The following is a 22,677-nucleotide window of genomic DNA, read 5'->3' on the forward strand; positions in this document are numbered from 1 at the left end:
ATACATACACATATGTATGAGTTAGCCTGGGCAGGCACTGCTTTCTGGCAACTGCAGCTGTGTAAATGCACAGAAGATGCAGGAGCTGCTTCAGAGTGCACATGCTTCTCATGATCTTATACGTGAATCTGAGTTATGAGCCACAGTAACACTGTCACCTCTGCCAGTCTTTATAAGCAGCTCATTTGGGTTTGCCATACTCTAGTAAGAAAATACTAAGGTGGTGTTACTCAAAAGACAAATACACCAGTTTCAGGAGAACATTTAGTTTTTTGATGTACCATGTTTTTCTCCTCTGCCCATATGAATTTGTTACTCCAAGAGCAGCAAATGCCCACCTGAGAAGAAGACAAATGTAAATAAACCCTCACAGCTCCTTGCACAGCCTGTCCTAGTTCCTGACACGCTGCTGTCAGCACTGCCCAGCTGGGGGAGCAGAAGGACCACTACAGTCTCCAGCCCGTGGGTTTTCAGCTAAAACGTCCTGTGATAGGCTGGTGACACTGCAGGTTGCTCTCTGTTTTGGTGAAACATACTCCACATTGAATCGATCTGCAAATAAAATCTTATTTAGTCATTTTCACTGATGTTTTCAATTTCGTGGGATCACTTTTAGTTGTTACTAAAAGTAACAAATCTGTTCAGACGAGCCAATTACTTCCATCTATGCAGTCTTGTCAATCCAGACTACATGTACATTCCACGTGTCAGATTTAGCAGTATGAGCACAGAGTGTATGTATAGATGTTTGATTAAATTTGAAGTGCTAGGGAACAAGAGTGGAGATGAAAACAGGTTTCTAGGAAATACCAGTAGCCTGATGTTCTTAAAAATACCTACAACAAGTATTTTATGTCAAACAAATTCCTTTCCTTGTCTTTATTTTCTTAGGAATTTTGATACCCCTTTACCATACTTTACTCTATGTCCCTCTCAGAACGAATTTGATGTAGTGACACTTCCAAGATACATTCCTAAGCAAGGGCTTTTTAAAAACCTGTTGTTTAAAGTTAAGATCTTAAGCTGGTACGTACTCAGGCACTTAACATTGGCTTGAACACTTGCTGCTGTGTGCAAGGAATTTTAAAATGTACAGATGCAAAGTCAAAAGATAATGTTTACATACATATGCCCCAGGCTAATGTTAGGCAGTGTTTCAGAGAAGTGCAAACCCCAAAGTTCTTGATTATTCACTGCCTTAGCCTAGGCATATCTGGGCTGCAGACATACACTCCTAAATGAGCACCCACATATTTCTGTGTCCACTCTCATAGATCTGTATGACAGAGCAGCAACTTTGCAAGTTGTTGGAGTGTAAACATAAGCCACACACTAAAAATTTTCCCTAGTTTTAACATATCCCAATTCCGTTTTAAACTATTCAAGACACACATGAGAGTAAGGATTAGGAGACAAATTACTAATCTTGCCTCATGAGCCAGAAAACAAGATAATTAGTGATGCTGACAGAGTGCCAAAAGAGAACAGAGCTTGTATCAGTCTGAGTGGGTGAAAGGAAAGACTGTGACAGCATTGCTCGGGTGGCCTTGTGAGCAGTGCTTCAAACACAAAGTAGAGATTAAGCATATTTGCTGGCAACTGTCTATAGCTTCACTAACAATTCAGATAGAGCCACTGTGTTTCATCCATGCCAAAAACTGTTGATGGCTTGTTCTGTTTGGCTCAGTCTTACTCTTTTTGTGCCCTCCCTCCAAAACTCTGAAAGGTGCCTTAGAAAAAAAGCCAGGCTCCCTACCCACATTCTTGGCTCAAAAAAAAAAAGCATATGATGCTAGTCTCATCACAAAGAACATCTGATGCAAACAAAGCTGTATTGATCTGGGGGTAATTTTTAATAAAATGGCTCTAGATTAAACTTTATTGCTCAATGTTTAGGGGCAATATTCTTGACTGGACTGAGAACAGGCTGGGAGCCAGAAAACTGCTGTCATTGATCCATGATGAGGCCTTCACCGTTTAATCTCTGTAGAGCAGTGTCCTCACTGGGAAGTGAGGATCAGCAAGACCAGTTGCATCATCCACCTGCCCATACCTCTGTCCTAGGGCAGAGGGGTGGAATTTTCCCTTAACACCAGTGGGCCAATGGCAGAGGAGTGGAGATCTCCTCCCCATGGAGGGGAGTCTAGGGACACCTCTGTCACCCAGCTGTGTGATGTAAACCCCTGCAAGCTGCAGCAGCAGAGATGCTCTCAGGACAGGCTTTAGTACATTGCTTGCATCATGCAAGCAGCCTTACAGATCAATTGTCTAAGCACAGCACCCTGATGTGTCAGGGTCCCTTGCTCCTTTTTGGGACTAATTCAAACACTCTTTGCATCAGTCTTTTGGGAGTCTTTCAATAATTTCAGTACATATTGCACCCTTTATGCAAGTTACTGTCTTGCCTATTCTGCTGCAGGAACATTTATCAGTAACTAGATATCTTACACCCACCATCAGTGAACCATTCTACAAATTCTGATCCAGGTTAAAATAACTTAAGAGTTTGCACACGTAACCCATAAACTTATATACTGCAGCTGTTATGTGATGTTCTGGATTTACTTTATAAGCAGGAACACTCTGTTCTTAAGTCTATTACTGCAGATAAATGGCAGCTTTAATGTATTAAGAGAGGAAATCTTTAACAGAAGTTATCAGCAGCATTCTGAGTAGTTGATTCTCAAGACATCACTCAAGACGTGTTTAGTTAATAAGAACTCTGTAAATTATTATTTTTTACAGAAATCCTTGAAGATGAGGGGGAATTAGCCAACTCCACCCCAGCACCTCTGGAAGCTAGACAAATAAAGAAGGAGACAATTGATATAGGTAGGTCAGGACTTTGTCATGATAGTTTTAACAGGACATTCTACTTTACTGGGCATTGCAGATTCCAAAGGTTCATATGTTATTCCAGGAAATTACACTTGTTCTACCTCTAGGTTATGATAAATTATGGGTTTTGATTTATAGTGCAGAAATGTATGAACACTTATTTCCCCTTCCCATAATTATAACAAAATCTTATTTTCCCAGACAACATGCTCCTTTTTATGATGAGTACGATTAGTCGGCAATTGATTGTGACACAACTATGGTTTCTCTTACACAGTTGCTAGAGAGGATAAAATGGAAAGGTAAATGGCTGTCTCAGAAACTCAGAAAGTTTTATACATTGTCTGTATTTTCAAACTACTTAATGACTGCATTTAGTATCAGATGATTTACCAGCAAACAATTTCCATATATATATATTCTGAACTATTTTAAATATAAAACTAAAATCAGCACCTCAGCAATATGTAGAAGTCATATATTCAATGATAAGTGATCAGGAGAAGATTTGTTTAAATGTTAAAATTTAACATTACAACACAGTAGGGATATTAATATTCTGGAATAAATGAGCATAAGACCATAGATGATCATGAAAAAAAGACATCAGAGGAAATAATGATTGCATTGAAATAGAGTGGCCTGACACCCTGGATCAAAATATTCGTTACAGTAATGATGTTTGTACGCAGAAGTTAATAGAAAAAAACCCAATTTTAGTGATTGTGTGAACAGCAATTCTTTGGCCTTTGACACTGAAAGTTTCTACCATAAGAATATTTCTATTGTATGCATCAGGCATATTCCAGGCAAGAGCTTCCTTTTCAGCAATAATGTTATCTGTAGTTTGGATGTTGAGACATCCTATGCTAGACACCCTTTACAACTGTTTGCATTGGCTGATCTTGATTATGAAAGACAACTGCAGTGACTGTGACACTGAGGACAACATCAGAGCAATGCCATCATAACAATGACACACAGGAACACAAGTGACACTGAGGATAAAGTAAATCTGTGACCCTGAAAGTTGAGACATAGTGAGGTCATACGAATGCAAAGTGAAGAATAAAATGTCATGCAGCTCAACTGACTGCCTCATACACACAAACTCCCTATCATGTAATATCCAACTGAACACAGTGATCATGCAAGTCAGCACTACACAAGTGCCACTGCCAAAGACAGGAAGAGACCAGAGAGCCAGTATGGTTGAGAGAATGAGCACAGAAATGGAAGCCATGGGGAAGTTGGTTAAGGGTTTGAAAAAAAAAGGAATCTCTCAGGAGCCTAGGAGTAGACCTACAGCTCTGTTTTAGCCCATTTCTAACAGCTGCAAGTGTTAAGGAAGATGCGAGGATTTTCTCAAGAGTTATAGGGTGCCTGTTTATGAGAAAACCCACTTTTTTTCTAGTATCCCAAGTAAATCACATACACATGCTGATGAGAGTATGATTTCCAAGTTTTCCACAGGTACAAAATACATGCTTGCACACAGCTTATGAAAAACAAGTGCTTGCCAAATGACTGAAGAGAAAACAAGTTATAGAGCAAATATGAATTCTATTCTAAGTACTAGTTTGTGCATATATTGGCAACTACCATTATAGAAAGCACATCAAATGAACATGCTTATTTACAAAGAATCTTTATTTCTGACAGAGCCTAAGCACTCAGCTGTTCAAAACATAAAAGGAATATTTATTTCTACTCTTTACTAAAACCAGTTTTGAACATAATTAGTCTATGACAACCCCTAGCAAACAATCAGAACTAATCTTTCTCTTCCTCCTAACTCAAAATGTAAGTCCACACAAAAGTGAACTTTCAGCCTCAGAGTAGTCCAAGCATGAGCAAATAAACACAGAATTACCAAAGCAGGGTTTTGATGTTCATAGACAATTTCAATAACTTCTCAGTAGGCAACAATGAAGTTGCAAATAAAAAGATACTTCAGGGCATTGGAACAACTGGTTAAAGGACTGAGAGCACAAGTATCCTTCTCCCAGTTGCAAAGAATGATGTGGGGAAAAACCAGGAAGAGCCAGCAGATCACTATCTGTCTCCAAGCTTGGTGACACTGGGAAAATACTGGAATTTTCAATCACGGTTCCATGACACCAGACTTGTTGGCACCTATCTCAAAGGGAGGAAAAGGATCTTAACACAGAAGTTAGCAGAACTCATTGAAAGAGCTTTAAACTAAATTTGCAGGTGGGAAGAGATAACACCAGACTTTAACTAGAGAGCCTGGGGGCAACATGCCAATGTTTGTGGGGTGGGAGGGGTGGTGTTCTAGAGAGGTCCTTTGATCGGCTATCTTAGTAGTCAGGGAATGGAGATCAGCAAAGACATACAGGGATTATTGATGTGTTAGAAACCACAGAAGCATCTGAGAATGACCATGTAGAAATTTGAGCTTTTCACCCCCAAAAGATGGTGGGGCGAAAAGCCCAGCTGTGGTTCATCCACACCAGTGCAGACAGCATGGGCAACAAACAGGACAAGCTGGAAGCCATTGTGTAGCAGGAAAATGATATTAGTTTCCATCTTGAAGACACAGAGGGATGACTTGCACAGCTGGAGTGCTGCAATGGATGGCTATAAACTTTGCAGAAGGGACAGGCAAGAAAGTAGAGACTGTGGGATACTCTGTATGTTAGAGAGTGTTTTGATAGTCTAGAGCTCATGATGGTGACAAATAGGGATGAGGATGTATGGGTAAGAATCAAAAGAAGGCAACAAGGCAGGTATCCTGGTGGGAGTCTGTGTTTGACCACCCAACCCAGGCAAAGAGGCAGCTGAAATATTCCATAAGCAGCTGGGAGAAGTCTCACAGTCACTGGCCCTTGGGGGGATTACAGCTGACCAGAAGTCTGCTGGAAATACAACACAGCAAAGGACACAGCCTAGGAAGGTTCCTGGAGTGTGTAGCTAACAACTGCCTGACACAGCTGGTGAAGGAGCCAGCTAGGGAAGGTACCCACTGGACTTGGTGTTTGTGAATAGAGAACTGGTGGTGGCTGGAGCCTCTTGGCAGTAGCAGTCACAAAATGGCAGTGTTTTCAGTTCTTGGTGAAGTAAGGAGGGAGCTCAGCAGAACTGTCACCTTGGACTTGAGCAGTGGTGGACTCACTGTCCCTGGAGGGATTAAAATGACATGCAGATGTGGCACTTAGGGATGTGATTTGTTGGTGGACTTGGCAATGTTAAGTACATCCTAAATGATCAGTGCTTCCATCCTAAATGATTCCATGATTCTGTGATTCTTCAAGTCTATAACTAATGGGTTAGACTGAGGGCTTAGGACACTTCAAGGGGGAAAGAGGTGTTTCTTACAGAAGATGACAATAATACTAGCAATTTATTTGTCTAAATCCAAGTCTATTTAAAACTGTGTTTCTGTAGATGATGATTCTATAAGCACTACCTCAGAAGACAGATCTTGTACGCCAGTAGCAAAACAGATGGTTGGGACAGGTGAGTAATAATTTTCATGCATTTATTATTAAATAAATCACATTGTATTTTCAGTGCCAAAGCTGGAGCAATCACATCTCTACTGTAAACACAGCTCTACTTTTCTGCTCGTGATTCCATTCTAGCTTTATTAATAAACTTAAAAATTTGTTTCATAGATCTTTTCCTTTCATGAGCAAAACTTTTATTAATACTGTAGTTCAACTTTGCCTTCTATACATAATCTAATGAGCAGCATCTACCTACTTCTGATTATTTTCAAGTCTGATGATTTTTTTTCTTCTGTTGAATCCCAAGCAGCCTTTTCATTTGCACATTGCCATTTTAATTTGAAACCGCACTTCTCACCAATGCTGAGATCTTTAAAACTTCATGATTACTGCTTTTCTACATGTAACACTTGGATACATGTCTTTAATTTCACAACAACAGTGGCACAATTATAACGACAAAATGTTGAATTTTAGATGCCTTGGAGAAACAAGAGATTCCACTTGCTACATATTTTGCATACTTAAGAGAAAACAATTGTGTATGGATACTAAAATTATAAAATATTAAAAATTACAAAGATATAAAATGTATAAAATATTAAAATATATAAAATATTAATCATTAACTGATTATTTATCAGTTGCAATTATGCTTTCATATATTTATATTTAGCATGCATTTATAGCATTTACAGTTAAGTTTTATTTATATTTTCAGACAATCACATTCCCTTGGAAGAAGCACAAAATCACTTTAAAGTTATTACAGTTAATGATACTGGAGCAGGAAAACACTGGAGTGATAATGAAGTTAGGGCTCTGATAAACATATGGTCAGATGAAAAGATACAACAAATGCTTGAAGGGGCCACAAGAAATAAAGAAATATTTGAGGAAATTGCCAGAAGATTAATGAAATGTGGTATAGACAGAGACTGGAAACAATGTCGCACAAAGTACAAGAACCTAAAATACGAATACCGTGCACTGCAGAAAGAAAATGAGCATCTTGGAAATCCCAGGAGAAAAATGAGATTTTATGATGAAGTTGACTGTATCTTAAGAAGGCAGCCTCTGGGAACCTCAGGCTGGGGATGTGAAAGCTCAAGTCTACTATCAGGTACTAAAAACTTCAGTGATGAGATAAAGTGCTTCAGGTGAACTTTCTGAAGTTGCCTGTTTGAGCCATGCTGTAGGTGTAAAATGTGGGGCCAGAAATGGAGAGGGAAAATAACTGGGGAAACTATCTGCATGGTCACATAGTGAACACTCAGGAAACTCAAGTGGTCTATGGAGACATGTAGAAGTGAGAATATTAGCAAAAAGTGAAAGCACTGAAGTGTTCAGTGTTACTGGAGAATCTGCTTTTGAAAGCCTAAGTGACATACAGTGCAATGGTGCTAGAACACATGGCAGGTTTTAGAGGTCATACAGCAGGCATGTAAAGTCTGATGGATAGAGAGCTGCAAGCTCATACTGTTTGGAACTGCAGAAATCAGTAGCAATCAAGCCAAGTGCAAGGACTCCAAAACCCCAAAGTATATTAATTCAATACACACTGCAGTCAAGAAAAATCCAGGACACTGATGTTTATTTGAGCGCTTGTAATAATTGTATTAATTTTGCTAAAGCAGATTCAGTTTTCACAATAGAGTTTGCCTCTATCTTAATATCAAAACCCCTCTGATCTAGGAACCACACAGCTAATCTTGTGTCTGCTGTAAGGGTTCTTGTGACTGGCCAACTGCTTCAGACCTCAGGGGCACCTGCCCCTGCTCCAGGCAGATTAGGTGCTGTCATAGAAGAAGTAACTGAACCTCTGCAACTTAGGGTTCAGTGACTTAAGGTAAAGCAGAACTAGTTGTGATTGTTCTCAATATGTTAAATAGTTTGCAACAGCACAAATGTTAGTTGAGAACTTGAACCATTTCTGCAGCAAAGGCCAGGTGGACGGCTTGAGCAGAAACTGCTGGAACCAGCCTTAAGCCAGCCCTAATGTGGTGTCCAAGGGCACCATCCAGTAGTGCATTAGTTGCAGCTGGAATGACAGCCATAAAGCTGTGGGATGACAATTCTCCCCTGCCTCAGTCTTGTGCTAGATCACATTCTCAAGACATGTATTTTCTTCCAAATACAGAAACTGAATATATTGCTGCTTGTTTCTACTCTCCATGAATGGGATATGTCAACCCAACAACCAACCTGGCTGTTTTACATTTTAGCATGCTGGAAAAGGACTGTGTAATCTGTGAATGCTGATGCAGTGGCCAGTAAAACAAGAACCTTTCAGAAAAGAAGCTTCAGTTATTAATCTGCTTGAGGCATCTGCCAAATAAATGTGTCTTGTCCGAGGGTATTTGCTTTTGTAATATAAAACCTTTAGGTGTGTGACTGACTGTACCTTGAGAATCTCGACAAAAGGCTTAGTCACCTTGTTCTTCTCTTCTAAGTTTCAGTGCAAGATGCTACAGCAAACACGGGATCTTTGAGTACCAAGAGAAAAACATGGAATGATGGTAAGAGCCCCTGACTTTTAAAAGAATCTATACATGATGTTGAATTGAATGACAGATTCTTATATCCAGTATTCAAACAGTTAAAAAAACATAATCCTAGAATTTAACACCAAGCTCCAAATCAACATTCTCCTCTCACCCAGAACAACTGGCAAAAGAAGAGTTCTGATAAGAATGTAAGCCTAAGGAAAATTGCAATTTATTTATTTCAGTCCTCATTCCTGGTATAAATGAGGTAAACATCAGGAAAACTTACTTGATTTATAAGAATCATATGCAAAGAAAAAATATAGTATTTTAAAAACAAGATATCTTAATTATGTTGCTTAAGGGAAAGTAGGGACAGGCAGTCATGGATGTGATTTCCTCATATTACACTACTGTGTCTGTAAACATGTCTAATGTGTTGTACACAAGAAAACAGGTTAAGATAGCTGTGTCAAAGACAAGATAGAAGAGAGAACTATGGAGAGAGAAAAATGATGCTAAGGATGGAAATATGTGGCATGTGATCTGATATGGGGAAGGTCAGCAGCTTATTTTTCTTCCTGCAAAACTGACAGGCCCTAAATAAAATCAAACAATGAGGAACAAAATCTTGGTTTTAAGGAGCTCACCACTATTTTTAATACTAAAACGATATCTGCAAACAGATGATGAGAAATGATGTGAACATTATGTTTTTTAATTCAACCCGTTTAGTTCACCACCACAAACTGTACTAACTCTGTATTTAATCACTCTGTGTGATTGAATAGACTTTCATTTATTGCCTATTATATAAGTACCTCTTGGAGAGGACTGTAGCTAGGCAAAACTGAAAGTGTGAGATATAAGTGATTTTTACAGGGTCTGATGCATTCCTACTCTCCATTATACAATGATCCCTTATACAACACCAGGCAATGCCTGCCAAAAAGCAGATCAGAAGAACAGCTTTAGGAAAATCCAGCATGTGCTAAACTTCAGTGTCAGCAGTTCCTTGACTTGTGCACTCTAACCACATACTTTGCTTTTGTCCACAGAGGTGTCACCTGTTCCACTTAAGAAAAGTGCTTCTGAAAACACCATACTCCACTTCCAAAAACTATTAACAGAGAGAGTGCATACAGTAACAGAAGGCAAAAAGTTACTGTTTGAAAGGCTTTGTAAGCAGGAAGAAATGCAAGACCTCAACAGAACACAGGTGTATACTGACCCATCAGCCATACGACAGGTTGGTTTCATGAACTTTCTATGAAATTATCATGCAAATAGATTCTGTCAGGTAGTATGAAATGAAATATTTAAGTGTAGGTTACCCAGATGAGTACATGCTTGCTTCCCTTTAACATAGTCACCTTCAGTCATTTACACTAAAACAAGGTGTGAGTTTCCATCATAATTCTTTACTATGAGCTTTTAGTGGTGATGTCAGTTAGTCAAATAAAAAAATACGACCTCTGCCTGGTTCACCTGGTCACCTACATGCCACAATGAGCAGCCTTAATTGAAAGAAAGTACACAGAATTGATGCCTACTTTAACTCATCAAAGAAAACATGTACAGTTGAAATTTCATCCCATCATTTCCAATTATCATGTCCATCGTCTTCCTAACAAGTTAGTCCTCTGCAATTAACCAAACAGTTGAAGCCATAGGAGAACTTTTTGGTTAGGCAGGGCTGATGGGGAAAATACAACTCTTAATTCCTTAACTAGCATTTACCCTGGGTCAAGGTACTGGGCAATTTACTCGGCAAGGGGTCTGTCATGTCCAGTAACCCACAGAAAACATAGAAACAGTGCAGGGAACAATGACATGCATGATATGCTAAGAGACAAATGCCATATCATAACTGTTATTCTGCAAAATCCTACTAGCCACTACTTCATTTTGTGGTTGTGCAAGTACTTTATGGTCTGTATTACATTTGCAGGGTTTTTCTTTCAGTGTATTCCAGCAAAAGAACTTTCTGGATCTCAGTCATGTTTGGGCATAGATCTACACAGCCCAGCCAAAGCCAGGTCAGTTCTGGGCACATACAAAGGCACAACTCAAGTCAAACAGTCAAGTTCTTATTGCAGCAGCAACAGCCACCAGGTTTATTTACACACAGAGGCCTACATTCCATCCAAGTCTCTCTTCATAAAATTTTACATAAAAATATTACTAGATATAATGTGTTATTTCCTGCTCTATGCTTAATTATTGCCTAGTCGATCCTTTATGGGAGACATTATGAAGGCACATACTTTCCACCCAGGTGGATTTAATCTGCCATTTGACTAGCATTTTTAAAACAATTCAGAGAAGTCAGGAGAGAGATCCCTAGAAAATAATAGTTTTTTGATAATGTTAATTTATACATGGATACACAGTTTTTTCAGTGTATGCTTATCTACTACTTTTCACATTTTATACTGATTTCTCAGTATAAACCTTCTTTGGTTTGTAATACTGTCACTGAAACTACAATTTACAACAATACTAGTACCATGATTGGTTTAAAAATCTTTCTTCTCCCTCTCTTTACAATGGGTTAGTTCAAAGGTACATCTTTGAACTTGCATTGTATTACTTGCATTCAGAAGTGTTGTCTTTGGAAGGAGGACAAGGTTTGCCCCGCCTATCACAGCAGTTAGGTATCCCTATAGAACATGCTGAATCAGCTGAAGACCTCACCATTCCCACATTACTAAAGCCACAGGTTACTCCTTCCACATGTGAAGCAAAAAAACATGTGACCCAACCGTAATTTGCACCAGTACATTTAAAAGTTTAGTTCAATTAAATTATTATTTAAATTATTTGCAGTAACTGTACTGAAAATAATATGGGTAACTTACATGTTTTGCTCTAACTTCTCTATTTCATGAATGCAAGGCTGAACTCGACTTGAAAACTCATTCCAACAAGATTCCCCTTTTCTCCATGCTACTCTGAGGAATCCAGTTCTTGCTGGATATCATATAAACCAGTTCATCTCACCAACCTCAAACAACACTAGCCCATCTAGTAAGAAAAGACCCTAAATATTTTTTCTGTGTGAGTTGAAGTAGCTCAGCAAGTTTCCAGATGTTCCAGGGCTAACTCTGAACAGCTGAAAAGTTATTTTTGTTGCAGTGTGCCTCTCCTTTTAGAAGAAATACTAACTTGAGGGAAGCAATTAGCACTGCAGAGACGACAAACTCCACTTTAAATTCTGCATGATGCACAAAGATCCAAATCTTTCCAAACCTTGGTGTCATTCAGTACAATGGCCCAAACAAACCCTTTATCTCCTTCCAGAAGATAAATATAAATACTTCTAATTCATTAAAATCAGCAGATCTTTCGAGAATATATATGTGTTTTTAAATGCTGATATTCAGGTGAGAACAACAAAAAAGCGCTGAGGCAAATGACTCACTAAATTCTGAGCAGGTCAGAGCAGAAAATTGCAGAGCAACTTGCAGTCTACTTGGAAATGGTTCATGTCAACACTAGGTGGTAGACATGAAGCAAAAACTGACAGAAGAAAAGAACACAAGTGTGTTTACTTTCCAAGTAAAGGGTTTTTTCCCTCAGAAAACTTTCCAGAGAGCAGGATTTAACTAACAAACAAATATTCAAAGAAGGTGGACTTCCCTTTGTGTACGATTCCTCTTCAGTTCTGCTTTGTGACTGCAAAGCATAGCTTGCTTGTTGTAAATATTTTGTCAGAAAAGTGTCTTCTGCCCTGCTGTTCATTTATTGTCGATCAAAGATGGAAAGAGATATCAGATGCAAGATGGGGCATTTGCATCATCTGATATTTGTACACTACTCCCATTTATACAGATAACAACTAATTTACTTGAGACAGATAAAGTGATATCAAAACAACCTTTCTTCACTGTGGTTGTAGTTACAATTCCACAAAACTTTTTGCTTAGAGACAAAATTACCAGGAATGTTTAGGATTCTGGTTGTCTAGAGCTATGATCTGTCTCCTTTGGCCAGCATCCCCAGGGGTAGTGACAATGGGCTAAATAGAATGTTCCTAGGCCAAAGGATTTCTCAAAACAGTCCCTTCAGAAATAGTATTAGTTAATCTAAGTCATCCTTCCAGTGTATCTTTATATCCACTTAAGCTTTTGCTGTAGCTCTTCTGTCAGTGATCACAGCTTTATGTTTATTACAGTCATACAATATTTAGTCCAGACACACTTATGGACAGTGACATGGAATGTGGGCCACCATCTGCCATGTGCTAAATGGTTGTATGTAGGGAACTACCACAGGACTGCAGTGTTTGGGAGGAGAGCCTTTCTTAAACATGGATCCTCAAGAGAAAGGCCAGATCAAGTCAACATGTCCATGTAACTGATCCTGGGAATCTTAATGTAAATTAGATTATGAAAACGTTTCAGCTTAATAATCAAAACCAAGTAATGATGGCAAGAGCATCAATCCTATAAATAACGGATTTTTGGTCTTCTCCCTCGTCAAATATCTGCATTACTGCCAGAGGGCCATTAAGATTAGCATGAGGGCAAATCTGTCTCCTCCCCAGTTTGCAAATGGCAATACTGAGATTTTGCAGTTGTAGCAGATAAATGGAACTGTTACCACTCTGACTTACATTAAAAAGCTTCATTCTTCTCTAAAACACACTTATTCAGTAAGATGAATGGGTCACTTTATACATCTTTTAATAGGACTGTTAGAAAGGCCTCTGCATGCCCTTTTACATTATTTGAGAAACTGTCTGGGCCAAAGGCTTTGAGAATGAGCTTCAGGAAGCAGAAATGCTTGCACTGATGGTGGATCAACAAGCACTATCTGCATCATTGGCTTTAAGGACTCTGCAGTCCTTACTCTACAGTCATCCTCTATTTCTTATGCAGCTAGGTCTCCTTTGTGTTGGCACAAGCATCCATATGGCCAAGTGCTAACCCAACTGACAGAACTGATTTAAATTAAAACTAACCTAATAAAAAGCCCCTCCAAACAACCCTGCTTTTTTTTTTTAATGGGGAATGGTGATCTGGCAGATAGTGGAGCCAGGAGAGTTTGTATGAACTCAACTACCCAGTGATAACACAGGTTGCTGCATACAACCCTCCCTCCATGCATGAGGCTCAAATTTAAGGTATGGGCAGACAAGCCAACCAAGCAATCCTGTGAAAATTATTGGAGAGATGTATACGGATGACTTATCTACAGTCAAAGTACAGAAGAATGAACAGTCTCACCCCAGCCCTCTAGCTAGGTTAATGTAATTGGAAGTCTGTTGGCCACAATAAACATAATAGCTGCCTCAGAAATGTCCTCTTGTATCTCATGTTTTGCACCATTTCCCCTCCTGTTTTTTCCACTCCTTATAACATTACCTCATTCCAACTGGTTACTCCACATTCAGAGATAAAAGCTTAGACTGAACTACACTTTGTGACATGTACATTGAAGAGACCTCAACTTGGTTAGAATGAGATCTGGCTTCTCTTCACTTTCCCAAAAATGAGTGTGCAGGAACCTGAGCCCTGCAGCATGTTATGTAAAACAACCTAGCAGATGGAAGAGCTCACCACAGCAAAAAGGTCTTTCTTGTCCTCTCTTTTGCAGGAGCAAGCTTTGCAAATGTAATTAAGCCAGGCTGTCATCACCTGCAGCACACAATGGCCTAAAACTTGAACCAAGATAGAACTAAAAGAAGGGTTTTTACATCTACATTCTGTGTCTAAAAGTACTCAGGAATGTTTTAGCAGCACATAGAGCGTGAATGTTATCATAAAATAGCATACAGACTCAATCACTGGCTAGGCAAACCTCGTACCCTGTATATTCCATAGGGGATTTACAAAGAAATATGATTAATTACAAAATTTGGTATTTAGATAGTTAGGACATTTGACACTGCACTTCTTGCACCTGGGAATGAGAGATATGTTGAACTCATAGTGTTCTTGAGATGAAAGCAAAAGATAAATACCTTACATACCAAGTTATCAGGATTATTACCTGTAGTATATCTGAGCTCCTCTGAAAATTCTCATCCAAATACTATTGCAGTTTTAAGCTTTTTGATTGAAAGATTCACCGTGTAAGTCACAATACCAATGGTTTGCTAAATAGTCTTTTAAAAAAAAACCCTATCTTGTAGCCAAAATGTTGTATATAGAATGTAGATTAACACTTTGATTATGCTATATTGAATGTAGGTATTTGGAAGGATGGCTAATGGGAAGCAACCAGTGACTTTACTAGATTGAAAGAGAAGTGTCTTAACTTACATTGGTGATTATCTGGGTTCTGTTATATGAGTTTTAATAAAGGACAGTAACAGAAAAGGTACCAAAAATCTCACTAGCCAAGCCTCCACTGATAACGAGTTCCATACACAGGCCCAGCTGAAACAATTAAGTCTCATTAAGCTGACTTAATGGGACTTCTACCTTTATAAAAGATGGTTTTTAAAGACTTTTTCTAAAAATAAGTACCAAGCTGATACACTCAGGTTTCAGTACACAGTATTACTGCCAAAAATATTTTCCAGAGAATTTTGCAAAAAGTTGACATCACACTTCCTCGAAGATTAACTTTGCAAATTTGTCCTGGTCAAGGACTCAAATGACGTCTAATAGATTTGTAATTCAGAGTAACTCCTCCCTCCCTCACCGCCCCCAAGAAAATCCTCTCCTTACCAACGTCCTCTGATTTGATTTTGGCATGCTGTCAGTGGATTTTGCAGTGACTCTGTTCCCTGGCTTACAAAATGCAGAGATGATTTAGACCGTCCACTTTTAAGCCTTGTTAATGTTGATGCCAGAATAACATGATTTGCTTGAGCAGAATTAAGTTAATGAGCATCACTGCTAAAATTCACTGCTGTAAAATGTTACCAAGGTGTCAAGTTAAATTGATAAAATGTTTTTAAGTGTGTTGAAGGCCTTGATTAGACTGAGAGTAAGAATATACCATTTTTTGTTTTAATTCACAGTTCACCATTATAAAGTAAAAGCCAATAAAATGCTCTGTTCTAACTTCTGCTACAAAGGAGTGAGAATTTGAGCCTCAACAACTAGCAGTTGCTTTTTAATTATTGAAAAAAATGCAACCCCAAACAACTTTTAAAGTTTCTGCTAATGTCACAATAGTGAAACTACAAGTATCTTTCGTCTTTGATTATGAGCCTACTTGTGGGCTCTCGAACTTTGCTTACATATACACATCAATTTTTAATGCAGAACAGTTTCAGTGAGTGAAGCCACAAGCACTGCTCATACACACCACTGAACACATGCTTAAATATTTTGGTTGCTTGATGCAGCATACAGAGTTTCAAGTTTTCAGCTGCAAACATCCACATTGAAGAAAATCTCTTCAATGCCACAGTAATAAAAATGATCAACTCATTCTTGGCAGTTTATCAGAAACAGCCAAGTCCTTCACCTTGCTGCAACCAGCTGTATCAGAACACAAAGCACAAAGAATTTATGCTGCATGTTTTTATGTTTTTGTGGCCTCTAACAAATACTCTGGATTTTTACATATACAGGTAAGATTTCAAAGATTAGAAATTATAATGGCCCAGGCATCTCAGAAATGCAGCTTGATACAATGCCATACTTTAATATTCTGAATTTTAAAATCTAAGATAAATTAAGGGCCAAATTCTGTAATTTGATTTATTGCACAGGACTAATTCGAATATAGAAGAATATGCTTATATCAAAGGGCAGCAATCATTACATAAATATCCTTACTAATTTGAAGGTGATGTCTAAGGACTGTATTTTCTAGTGGCCAGTCAAATTTCTGTTAGTCACTCAGGCCTGACTTGGATAGCCTATTCTTTCATATTTATTTCTTTTTAAAGGCCTATGGTTAAGAGACATGTCTTCGTTTTTAACTTTAAAACTATGGGCCTAATGCAGTTTACTGATTCAGTTAATGCTAAACTTTAACTCTGGTTTTCAAGAGACATTCCAAAAAGTAAAAAGAAAAATAACTGTTATCTTATTACTTCCTGATCGGGATGCCAGCTCTTCTACCCATTGTAACAGGAAAAATGGAAAGAGAGAAACATTAGCAAAGAAAATAGGAACATTAACATCTCAGCTATTAAACAGAACTTTATTGAGTGCTTGCAAAGGTATACCTAATGGAACAGACTGTTTCACTTTTACAGGTGCAATGTTTATGCCTTTAGGAAAGCATCCCTTAAAAATTTTGACCATTACTGAGTTAGATCAGAATCAGAGGTAGTGCATATATGCCTCTAGGTGTGTAGCTTCCTGTAGAATTTGTGAATGAATGATGAATTTCAATCATGGTATGATATTGGTGTGTACAGTTGTGTCCTCCATAGGGCATATCTGATATTAAAAAGGTCAAGCAAATTAAATATATTTGTCAAGTGCCCATCAAAGAAAAAAAAACCCAAAACATATTGAAAAGTTGAAATAAGGTTGCAATGAAAATTGAGATAATAAAATGCAAAATAATGAAAATACATCAATCCCACCTAAAATACTCCAGGTCTACCAGTGTAACTGTAAGCACAAACAAGGTAAGATTATTTCCAGCCTCTTCAGAGAAAATCAATGCAAGCTAAAATGAGACTATTGTTTCATTTTACATGAAAACCATGGCTTTATCCTGGGACTTTGGCTGTATCACTCCAAATAAAAACATTTTTGGTGGACACTGGCAAAATATATATACCTGCAGTTAAAAGACAATTATTAGCATATGAGAGTCAGTAGGAATGCAGCATTTTACCAGGAAAAGTATATGAAACTCTACTGTAATAAACAGAAAATGTCCATGTAAACGATTTCCTATTGTTGGTCCAAAACCAATTTCAGAGCAACATTTGCCATGTCTGTGACCTGAGAAATACAAAGAATGTATTTTATCTATTCAGTGCATGTGTACTTACCCGTGCCCAGGTTACCTAGGTAGCCCACCCACCTAGACTGTCAGGAGTGTGTTTACTTAGCACACTTTTTCCAGCTGTGGAATCAAGCACAGCAAACAGGCTCAGCATGTACCACTGAACGATCTTGTGCTTGCCTAGCTGTGCATGTGCTCCTACAAGGACAATATACTTTTCTGGCACCACTGAAAAAATGATTGGTATATGTCAGTCCGTAACATTGTTATTTTGAATACCAACCAGATGGAAGCAGAACCCAAACTTCATTCTGTAGCTCTGCATCCACATGGATGAAAGTGAATCAGGTCTGTTGTACATTACCGTAGACATGTCAGGTAGAAGTTTTGTTGTATCGTGATGATGAATCTAAACCACTACCGCTAGTAGGAACCTAAAACCGCTTAAGAACTGCTCAGTTTCGGTAGCCTCGGATTGTGTGACTTACACTTTAAGGTGAGCATCTTGAGAATGATAGCCGGGCCTCCCTCTCGGGGCGACTGGGACGGGGCGGCGGGTGCACTCCGCTGTGCGGGGCTTGTCCCCGCCGCCCGGGGCTCATGCCCGCCGCCGGGGCTCGGCCCCGCCGCCCGGGGCTCACTCCCGCCGCCCGGGACGCGGCCACACCGCGAGCTCCGCGCGAACGCCCGGGCCGGTGGCGCGGGCCCGGTAGCGAGAGCGGGTGCGACTCAGGCGAGATGCAGCCGAGGTCCAAAGGCGTTCGACAGCTCTCCTTCGGCCGGACCGGCTCGGGAGGCAGGAGGCAGAGGGGTGCTCGTGCCCTTCGCCTCCGGGATGCTGCCGGGGCTCCCTGCCGGGGCGGAGCGGAAGGGACCGGTCGGAGCGCTCCCCTCCCCTCCCCTCCCAGGGCGCTCCCGCCGCCGGAGACCCGAGGCCCTCCAGGCTGCACGTGCCGCCGCACGGCCCCGAGCAGCCGCCGCGGCCCGCTCCGACACCGAGCCGCGTCCGGGCACATCTCGGCCCCGCGCCCCTCTTACCTGTGCTGCAGCCCCACCAGCCCCAGCGTGATTACATGGGGCACGTCCAGCTCCGTGGGCCACGCACCGGAGGCGATGCAGCCGAACACGCCGCACTCCTCCCGGATGCCCAGCTCCTCCAGCTCCATGGCGGGGGCAGCACGTGGTGGCGCGGCGGCCCCGCTCCAGCTCCCGCTCCCGGTCCCGGTCCAGCCGCTCCCGGTCCCGGTCCAGCCGCTCCCGCGCGCTGCTGCTGCCGGCGCGCTCAGCCCACAACGCCGCTCCGCCCGGGGATCCCGGTGGCCCGCCGGGCGCCTCCCGCCCTCATTTACATACGGGGGGGGGCGACACCGCACCCCCGGCCCGCTCCGCCGCTTCGCCCGGCCCCGCCTCCCCTAGATTCCACTCTGCCCGCCACACCGCGGGGCGCCCCAGGCCGAGGGGACGTTTGCCCGCGGGGTGAGGGTGCGGGGCGCCGGGGCCCGAGCGCGGCGTAGCGCCGGCATTGGCCGGGCACAGGGCCGGGGCTGTGTTTGCACGGGACGGGGTCGGGGGGGGTGATGCTGCCGTCCGGGGTTCGCTCGGGGGGCTCGGCGGGGCCGCCCCGCGGCGTAGGGCGGCGATTGGCGGGCGGTGTCGCGGCCCGCTGCCCGGGCTGCCCGCCCCTTCCGCCGGCCCCTTCTTACCCCGGCGGCCGAGCCCTGCGGCGTGCGCTCAGGCTCTCTCCTGTGCCCTAGGTGCCCGCGCCCGCTCCCGCCGCAGCCATGGCCCCCGCAGCATCAGGTAAGCGGGCAGCCGTCGGGGGTGGGTCTGTCGGTCGGAGGTTCCACTCTCGGGGGCCCGGTGCCCGCTCAGCACCTTGCGGTGTAGGTGCTTGAGAACCAACTTTTTCCCGGAGTGATTTTAAATTTTTGGGTTTTTTGTTTTTTATTTTTTCCGTGGGTAGCCGCTCTTACGCGAGGGTGGGGCACGGCTGCAGGAGAGGTGGCGGGGGCAGCTCCCGGCGCAGGATGCTGGGGGCGGCAGCCGCCCCGTGCCGCTCGTGTGGCGGAGCGCCGGGATTGTCCCGAAGTTTGAAGGAAAAGAAGAGCAGCGGGGCTCTCGGCCGCCGCGCTCAGGCGGCAGCTCCCGGCTGCCCGGGGCTCCGCCGGAGCGGCCCGGCCGCGGCTGGCGCGGGCCCCGTGCTGTCGGGAGGGAGCCTTGAGCGGGGCTTGCGGCCTCGCTGCTGGGGGGAACGTGGCCGGATCGCGCCGTGGGTCGGGGCTCGGGGAGGTCGGGGTGGCTCTGCGTGCGGAAGTAAACAAATCTTTGCTATGCAAAAATGACTTTTTTTTTTTTTCTTTTTCTGTGTTTTGTTTTTTTGTTCCTCTAGACCTGAAGCTTGGCAAAAAAGTTAATGAAGGTAAAACGAAAGAAGTGTACGAGCTGCCAGATATCCCGGGATGTGTTCTCATGCAGTCAAAAGACCAAATAACGGCGGGAAATGCAGCCAGGAAAGACCGAATGGAAGGGAAGGCTGCCATTTCCAACACAACGACAAGCTGTGTGTTTCAGCTGCTTCAGGAAGCTGGTCAGTATTTGAAAGGCAGAGTGTGTATGCTTGTATGTTTCAGACGTTATTACGAAACAGTGTTGTTTTATAAAAGAGTAACCTGCCTTGAGGCTTTTGTGGTTTCTTAGTCTCTTTTTATTAGCCTTTAATTATGCTTTTCTCTCTGATACTTTAGAGCTGGGTGAGTGACTTGTTCATTTGGAACACGAGAGTATCTGCAGTAATCTGGTGTTGCAGATAACTGCAGTAGTTTCTCCTGCTTGTTTGGATATGCCTCTAATCCCCTCCCCTCTGCTTTTGTCAGGTCTTCCATACCCTACACCTCCTTACCTGTAGCTCTAGGCTTGATGCATCTGCCTTGCTTTACTATATCTGCATGCATAGAACACTTCTAGCTAGTGGTACTACCACACTGTGTCTAGGCATTGTGAAATCTGTATATGTAAGCTGAAACATAAAATTAGAGTGTCTTTCCCCCCCTCAGTTGTGTGTTATAGCAGCATAAACTTTCTGTAAGCTTTGCACATAACACTTGCAAGGACCACATTGCAAAATACATTTATCAGTCTGTATTGAGTGTATCAGGAGCTTAATCTTCACTTTAAAAGATTCAGACTCCCTGATGCTAGCAATGAGTTTTATGGAGTACATAACTTAAGTCACTCAAGTAAGTTTAGCACCCCACTTCCAAAAATGGACCCAGTAGCTTTGCTTTGAGAAAGCATTTTAAAGTGTCTTTAAGCTTAGCTAAGATTGCTTATAACTGTGTGCTCTGTGTGCTTTGAAACATTCACACAAAGAATGCTTCAGGCACCAGCTGAGTTACTCTAGAATTTGTAGTATCTGTTACAAGGTGTGGTGATAGCTAACTGTGAAGTCCTATCATGGTTTGTATGGGGAAGATAAATATGGTTTCTCTAGAGTTACAGCTTTGTCTCAGCTCATATTTTAAGAACTACTTACACAGAAATACATACCAGAAATACAGACTGGTGTAATCCTAAGTCACGGACTTTCTTGGGAAGCCTGTTGTGAATACACTACTGAGAAGCCTCCTAGGTATTTGATTATTTTTGCAGTTGATTAAAACTTCTAATTTTCATTTAGGAGCAATAAGTAAGATGTTTTGCCTAATTCTTGAATGGTGATAGTTAAGATAACAATCAAAATACTTCATGTCCTACAGATGTGCACTTTTAACATGAAGAAGCCATTCTGTTGACCTCTCAAAAACCCATGAGTGGCTAGTACTCATAACTTCCACAGGTGCCATGGAAAAACATGCAGAGTAAACTGCATCTGCATTTTAAAGCAACAAAAGAACTTTGAGGTTCTTCTCCAGTTTCCTTATTTCAGTGGTGTAGATGCAGATAGTGGGAATGCCTTATTGTAGAGGGTGTTTGCTTGTTTGCCTTGTGCAACTCTTCTTTACCTACTCTTTCAGAGGTGATGATTTACGAAGTTCTGTTAAAGTTTCTCTCCCTTTTAGAATAGAGCTAATGTCAGCCTAGCAAAAGCACACATCCGCACTGATGAAAAATGTTGTAATGAACCAGAAAGGGGCCTTAATGTGCCTTAGATTATTTAAATCATTATGCCTTTGAAGGATGTGCACCAGACTTTAAAGAGCCAGTGTTCATATTTTAAGACTTTTTGTTTCTTTCTTTATGGTTCTGGAAGTGGAATGGAGTAGAACTTGGTTTGACTGAGTGCAGTTCCTTTGCCTTCTGTGTCTGGCAGATGCTGACTGGGCTTGGCAGTTGTCTTGCCCTGGTCAGGTATGTGACGCAGAGTCCCCAGGCAGGTGCAGAGCAAAGCTGCTTTATGGCAAAAACCAGGCCTTTTTAAGCAGTTAGCCCATTACCAGCTACATAGTTTTAAATCATAACAAACATAATTCAACCAACCACCATAGGCCACAATGAGAACACACCATGGTTTTATAATTTGTTTTTCTACCTCTAAGTCAGCTGAGCCACATTCCCATAGTCCTTTTCTACTTAGCCAAAGTAACAGGCTTGAGCCATGATTTTACAAGGCTTTCCTTCTGTAGAGTTTAACCTATCTGTAGCAGTCAGGGAGAAAGGTGGGGCTTTCCTCAAGAGTGAAATTGAAAAAAGAGCCATTTTGCACTTAGGGTGCTGATCTGCATGTTGGCTGTCCCTGCTTAATATGGGGTCCATCATCTTACAATTATGTAAGAAGGTTAACTTGTGACAGCAGGTTTGAGTGCACATGCTTCTGAATCTGTCTTTTGCCTGATAAATCACCAAGATCTAGTGTCCTAAATAACTTAGTTTGTGATGAAAGGGAGGACAAAACCGTTCTCTCTGCCCCATCTGCTTTTATTAAGCAGAGTAATAAAGACTGCTGTGCTCTGTTACTCCTCTGAAAGGCTCCAATTACTGTTCAATCTATAATGAATCTTTCACCAGAGAAC

General features: G+C 41.6%; 2 protein-coding genes across 4 annotated transcripts in view; one reads left to right on the forward strand and one right to left on the reverse strand.

Annotated features, from left to right (window-relative positions):
* PPAT (phosphoribosyl pyrophosphate amidotransferase) overlaps positions 1-19,275 on the reverse strand; it is a 44,704-nt gene extending 25,429 nt beyond the window's left edge. Inside the window, exon 1 of the mRNA XM_030947053.1 lies at positions 18,707-19,275. Within this exon, the coding sequence (XP_030802913.1) occupies positions 18,707-18,834 (128 nt within the window). The 5' untranslated portion in view covers positions 18,835-19,275. The remainder of the gene's footprint in view (positions 1-18,706) is intronic.
* Positions 1-22,677, forward strand: part of LOC115902986 (multifunctional protein ADE2) — a 41,345-nt gene that overhangs the window by 11,924 nt on the left and 6,744 nt on the right. The window contains exons 6-12 of one of the 3 annotated variants that reach the window (XM_030947050.1): positions 2,746-2,832; positions 6,247-6,318; positions 7,030-7,431; positions 8,762-8,827; positions 9,853-10,043; positions 19,423-19,468; positions 20,058-20,255. In XM_030947050.1, the coding sequence (XP_030802910.1) occupies positions 2,746-2,832; positions 6,247-6,318; positions 7,030-7,431; positions 8,762-8,827; positions 9,853-10,043; positions 19,423-19,468; positions 20,058-20,255 (1,062 nt within the window). Of the gene's footprint in view, positions 1-2,745; positions 2,833-6,246; positions 6,319-7,029; positions 7,432-8,761; positions 8,828-9,852; positions 10,044-19,050; positions 19,151-19,422; positions 19,469-20,057; positions 20,256-22,677 lie in introns of those variants that run through there. The other 2 variants (XM_030947051.1, XM_030947052.1) reach the window with 2 other exon arrangements.

The sequence above is a fragment of the Camarhynchus parvulus genome, chromosome 4 (genome assembly GCF_901933205.1).
Source record: "Camarhynchus parvulus chromosome 4, STF_HiC, whole genome shotgun sequence".
Lineage (NCBI taxonomy): Eukaryota > Metazoa > Chordata > Aves > Passeriformes > Thraupidae > Camarhynchus > Camarhynchus parvulus.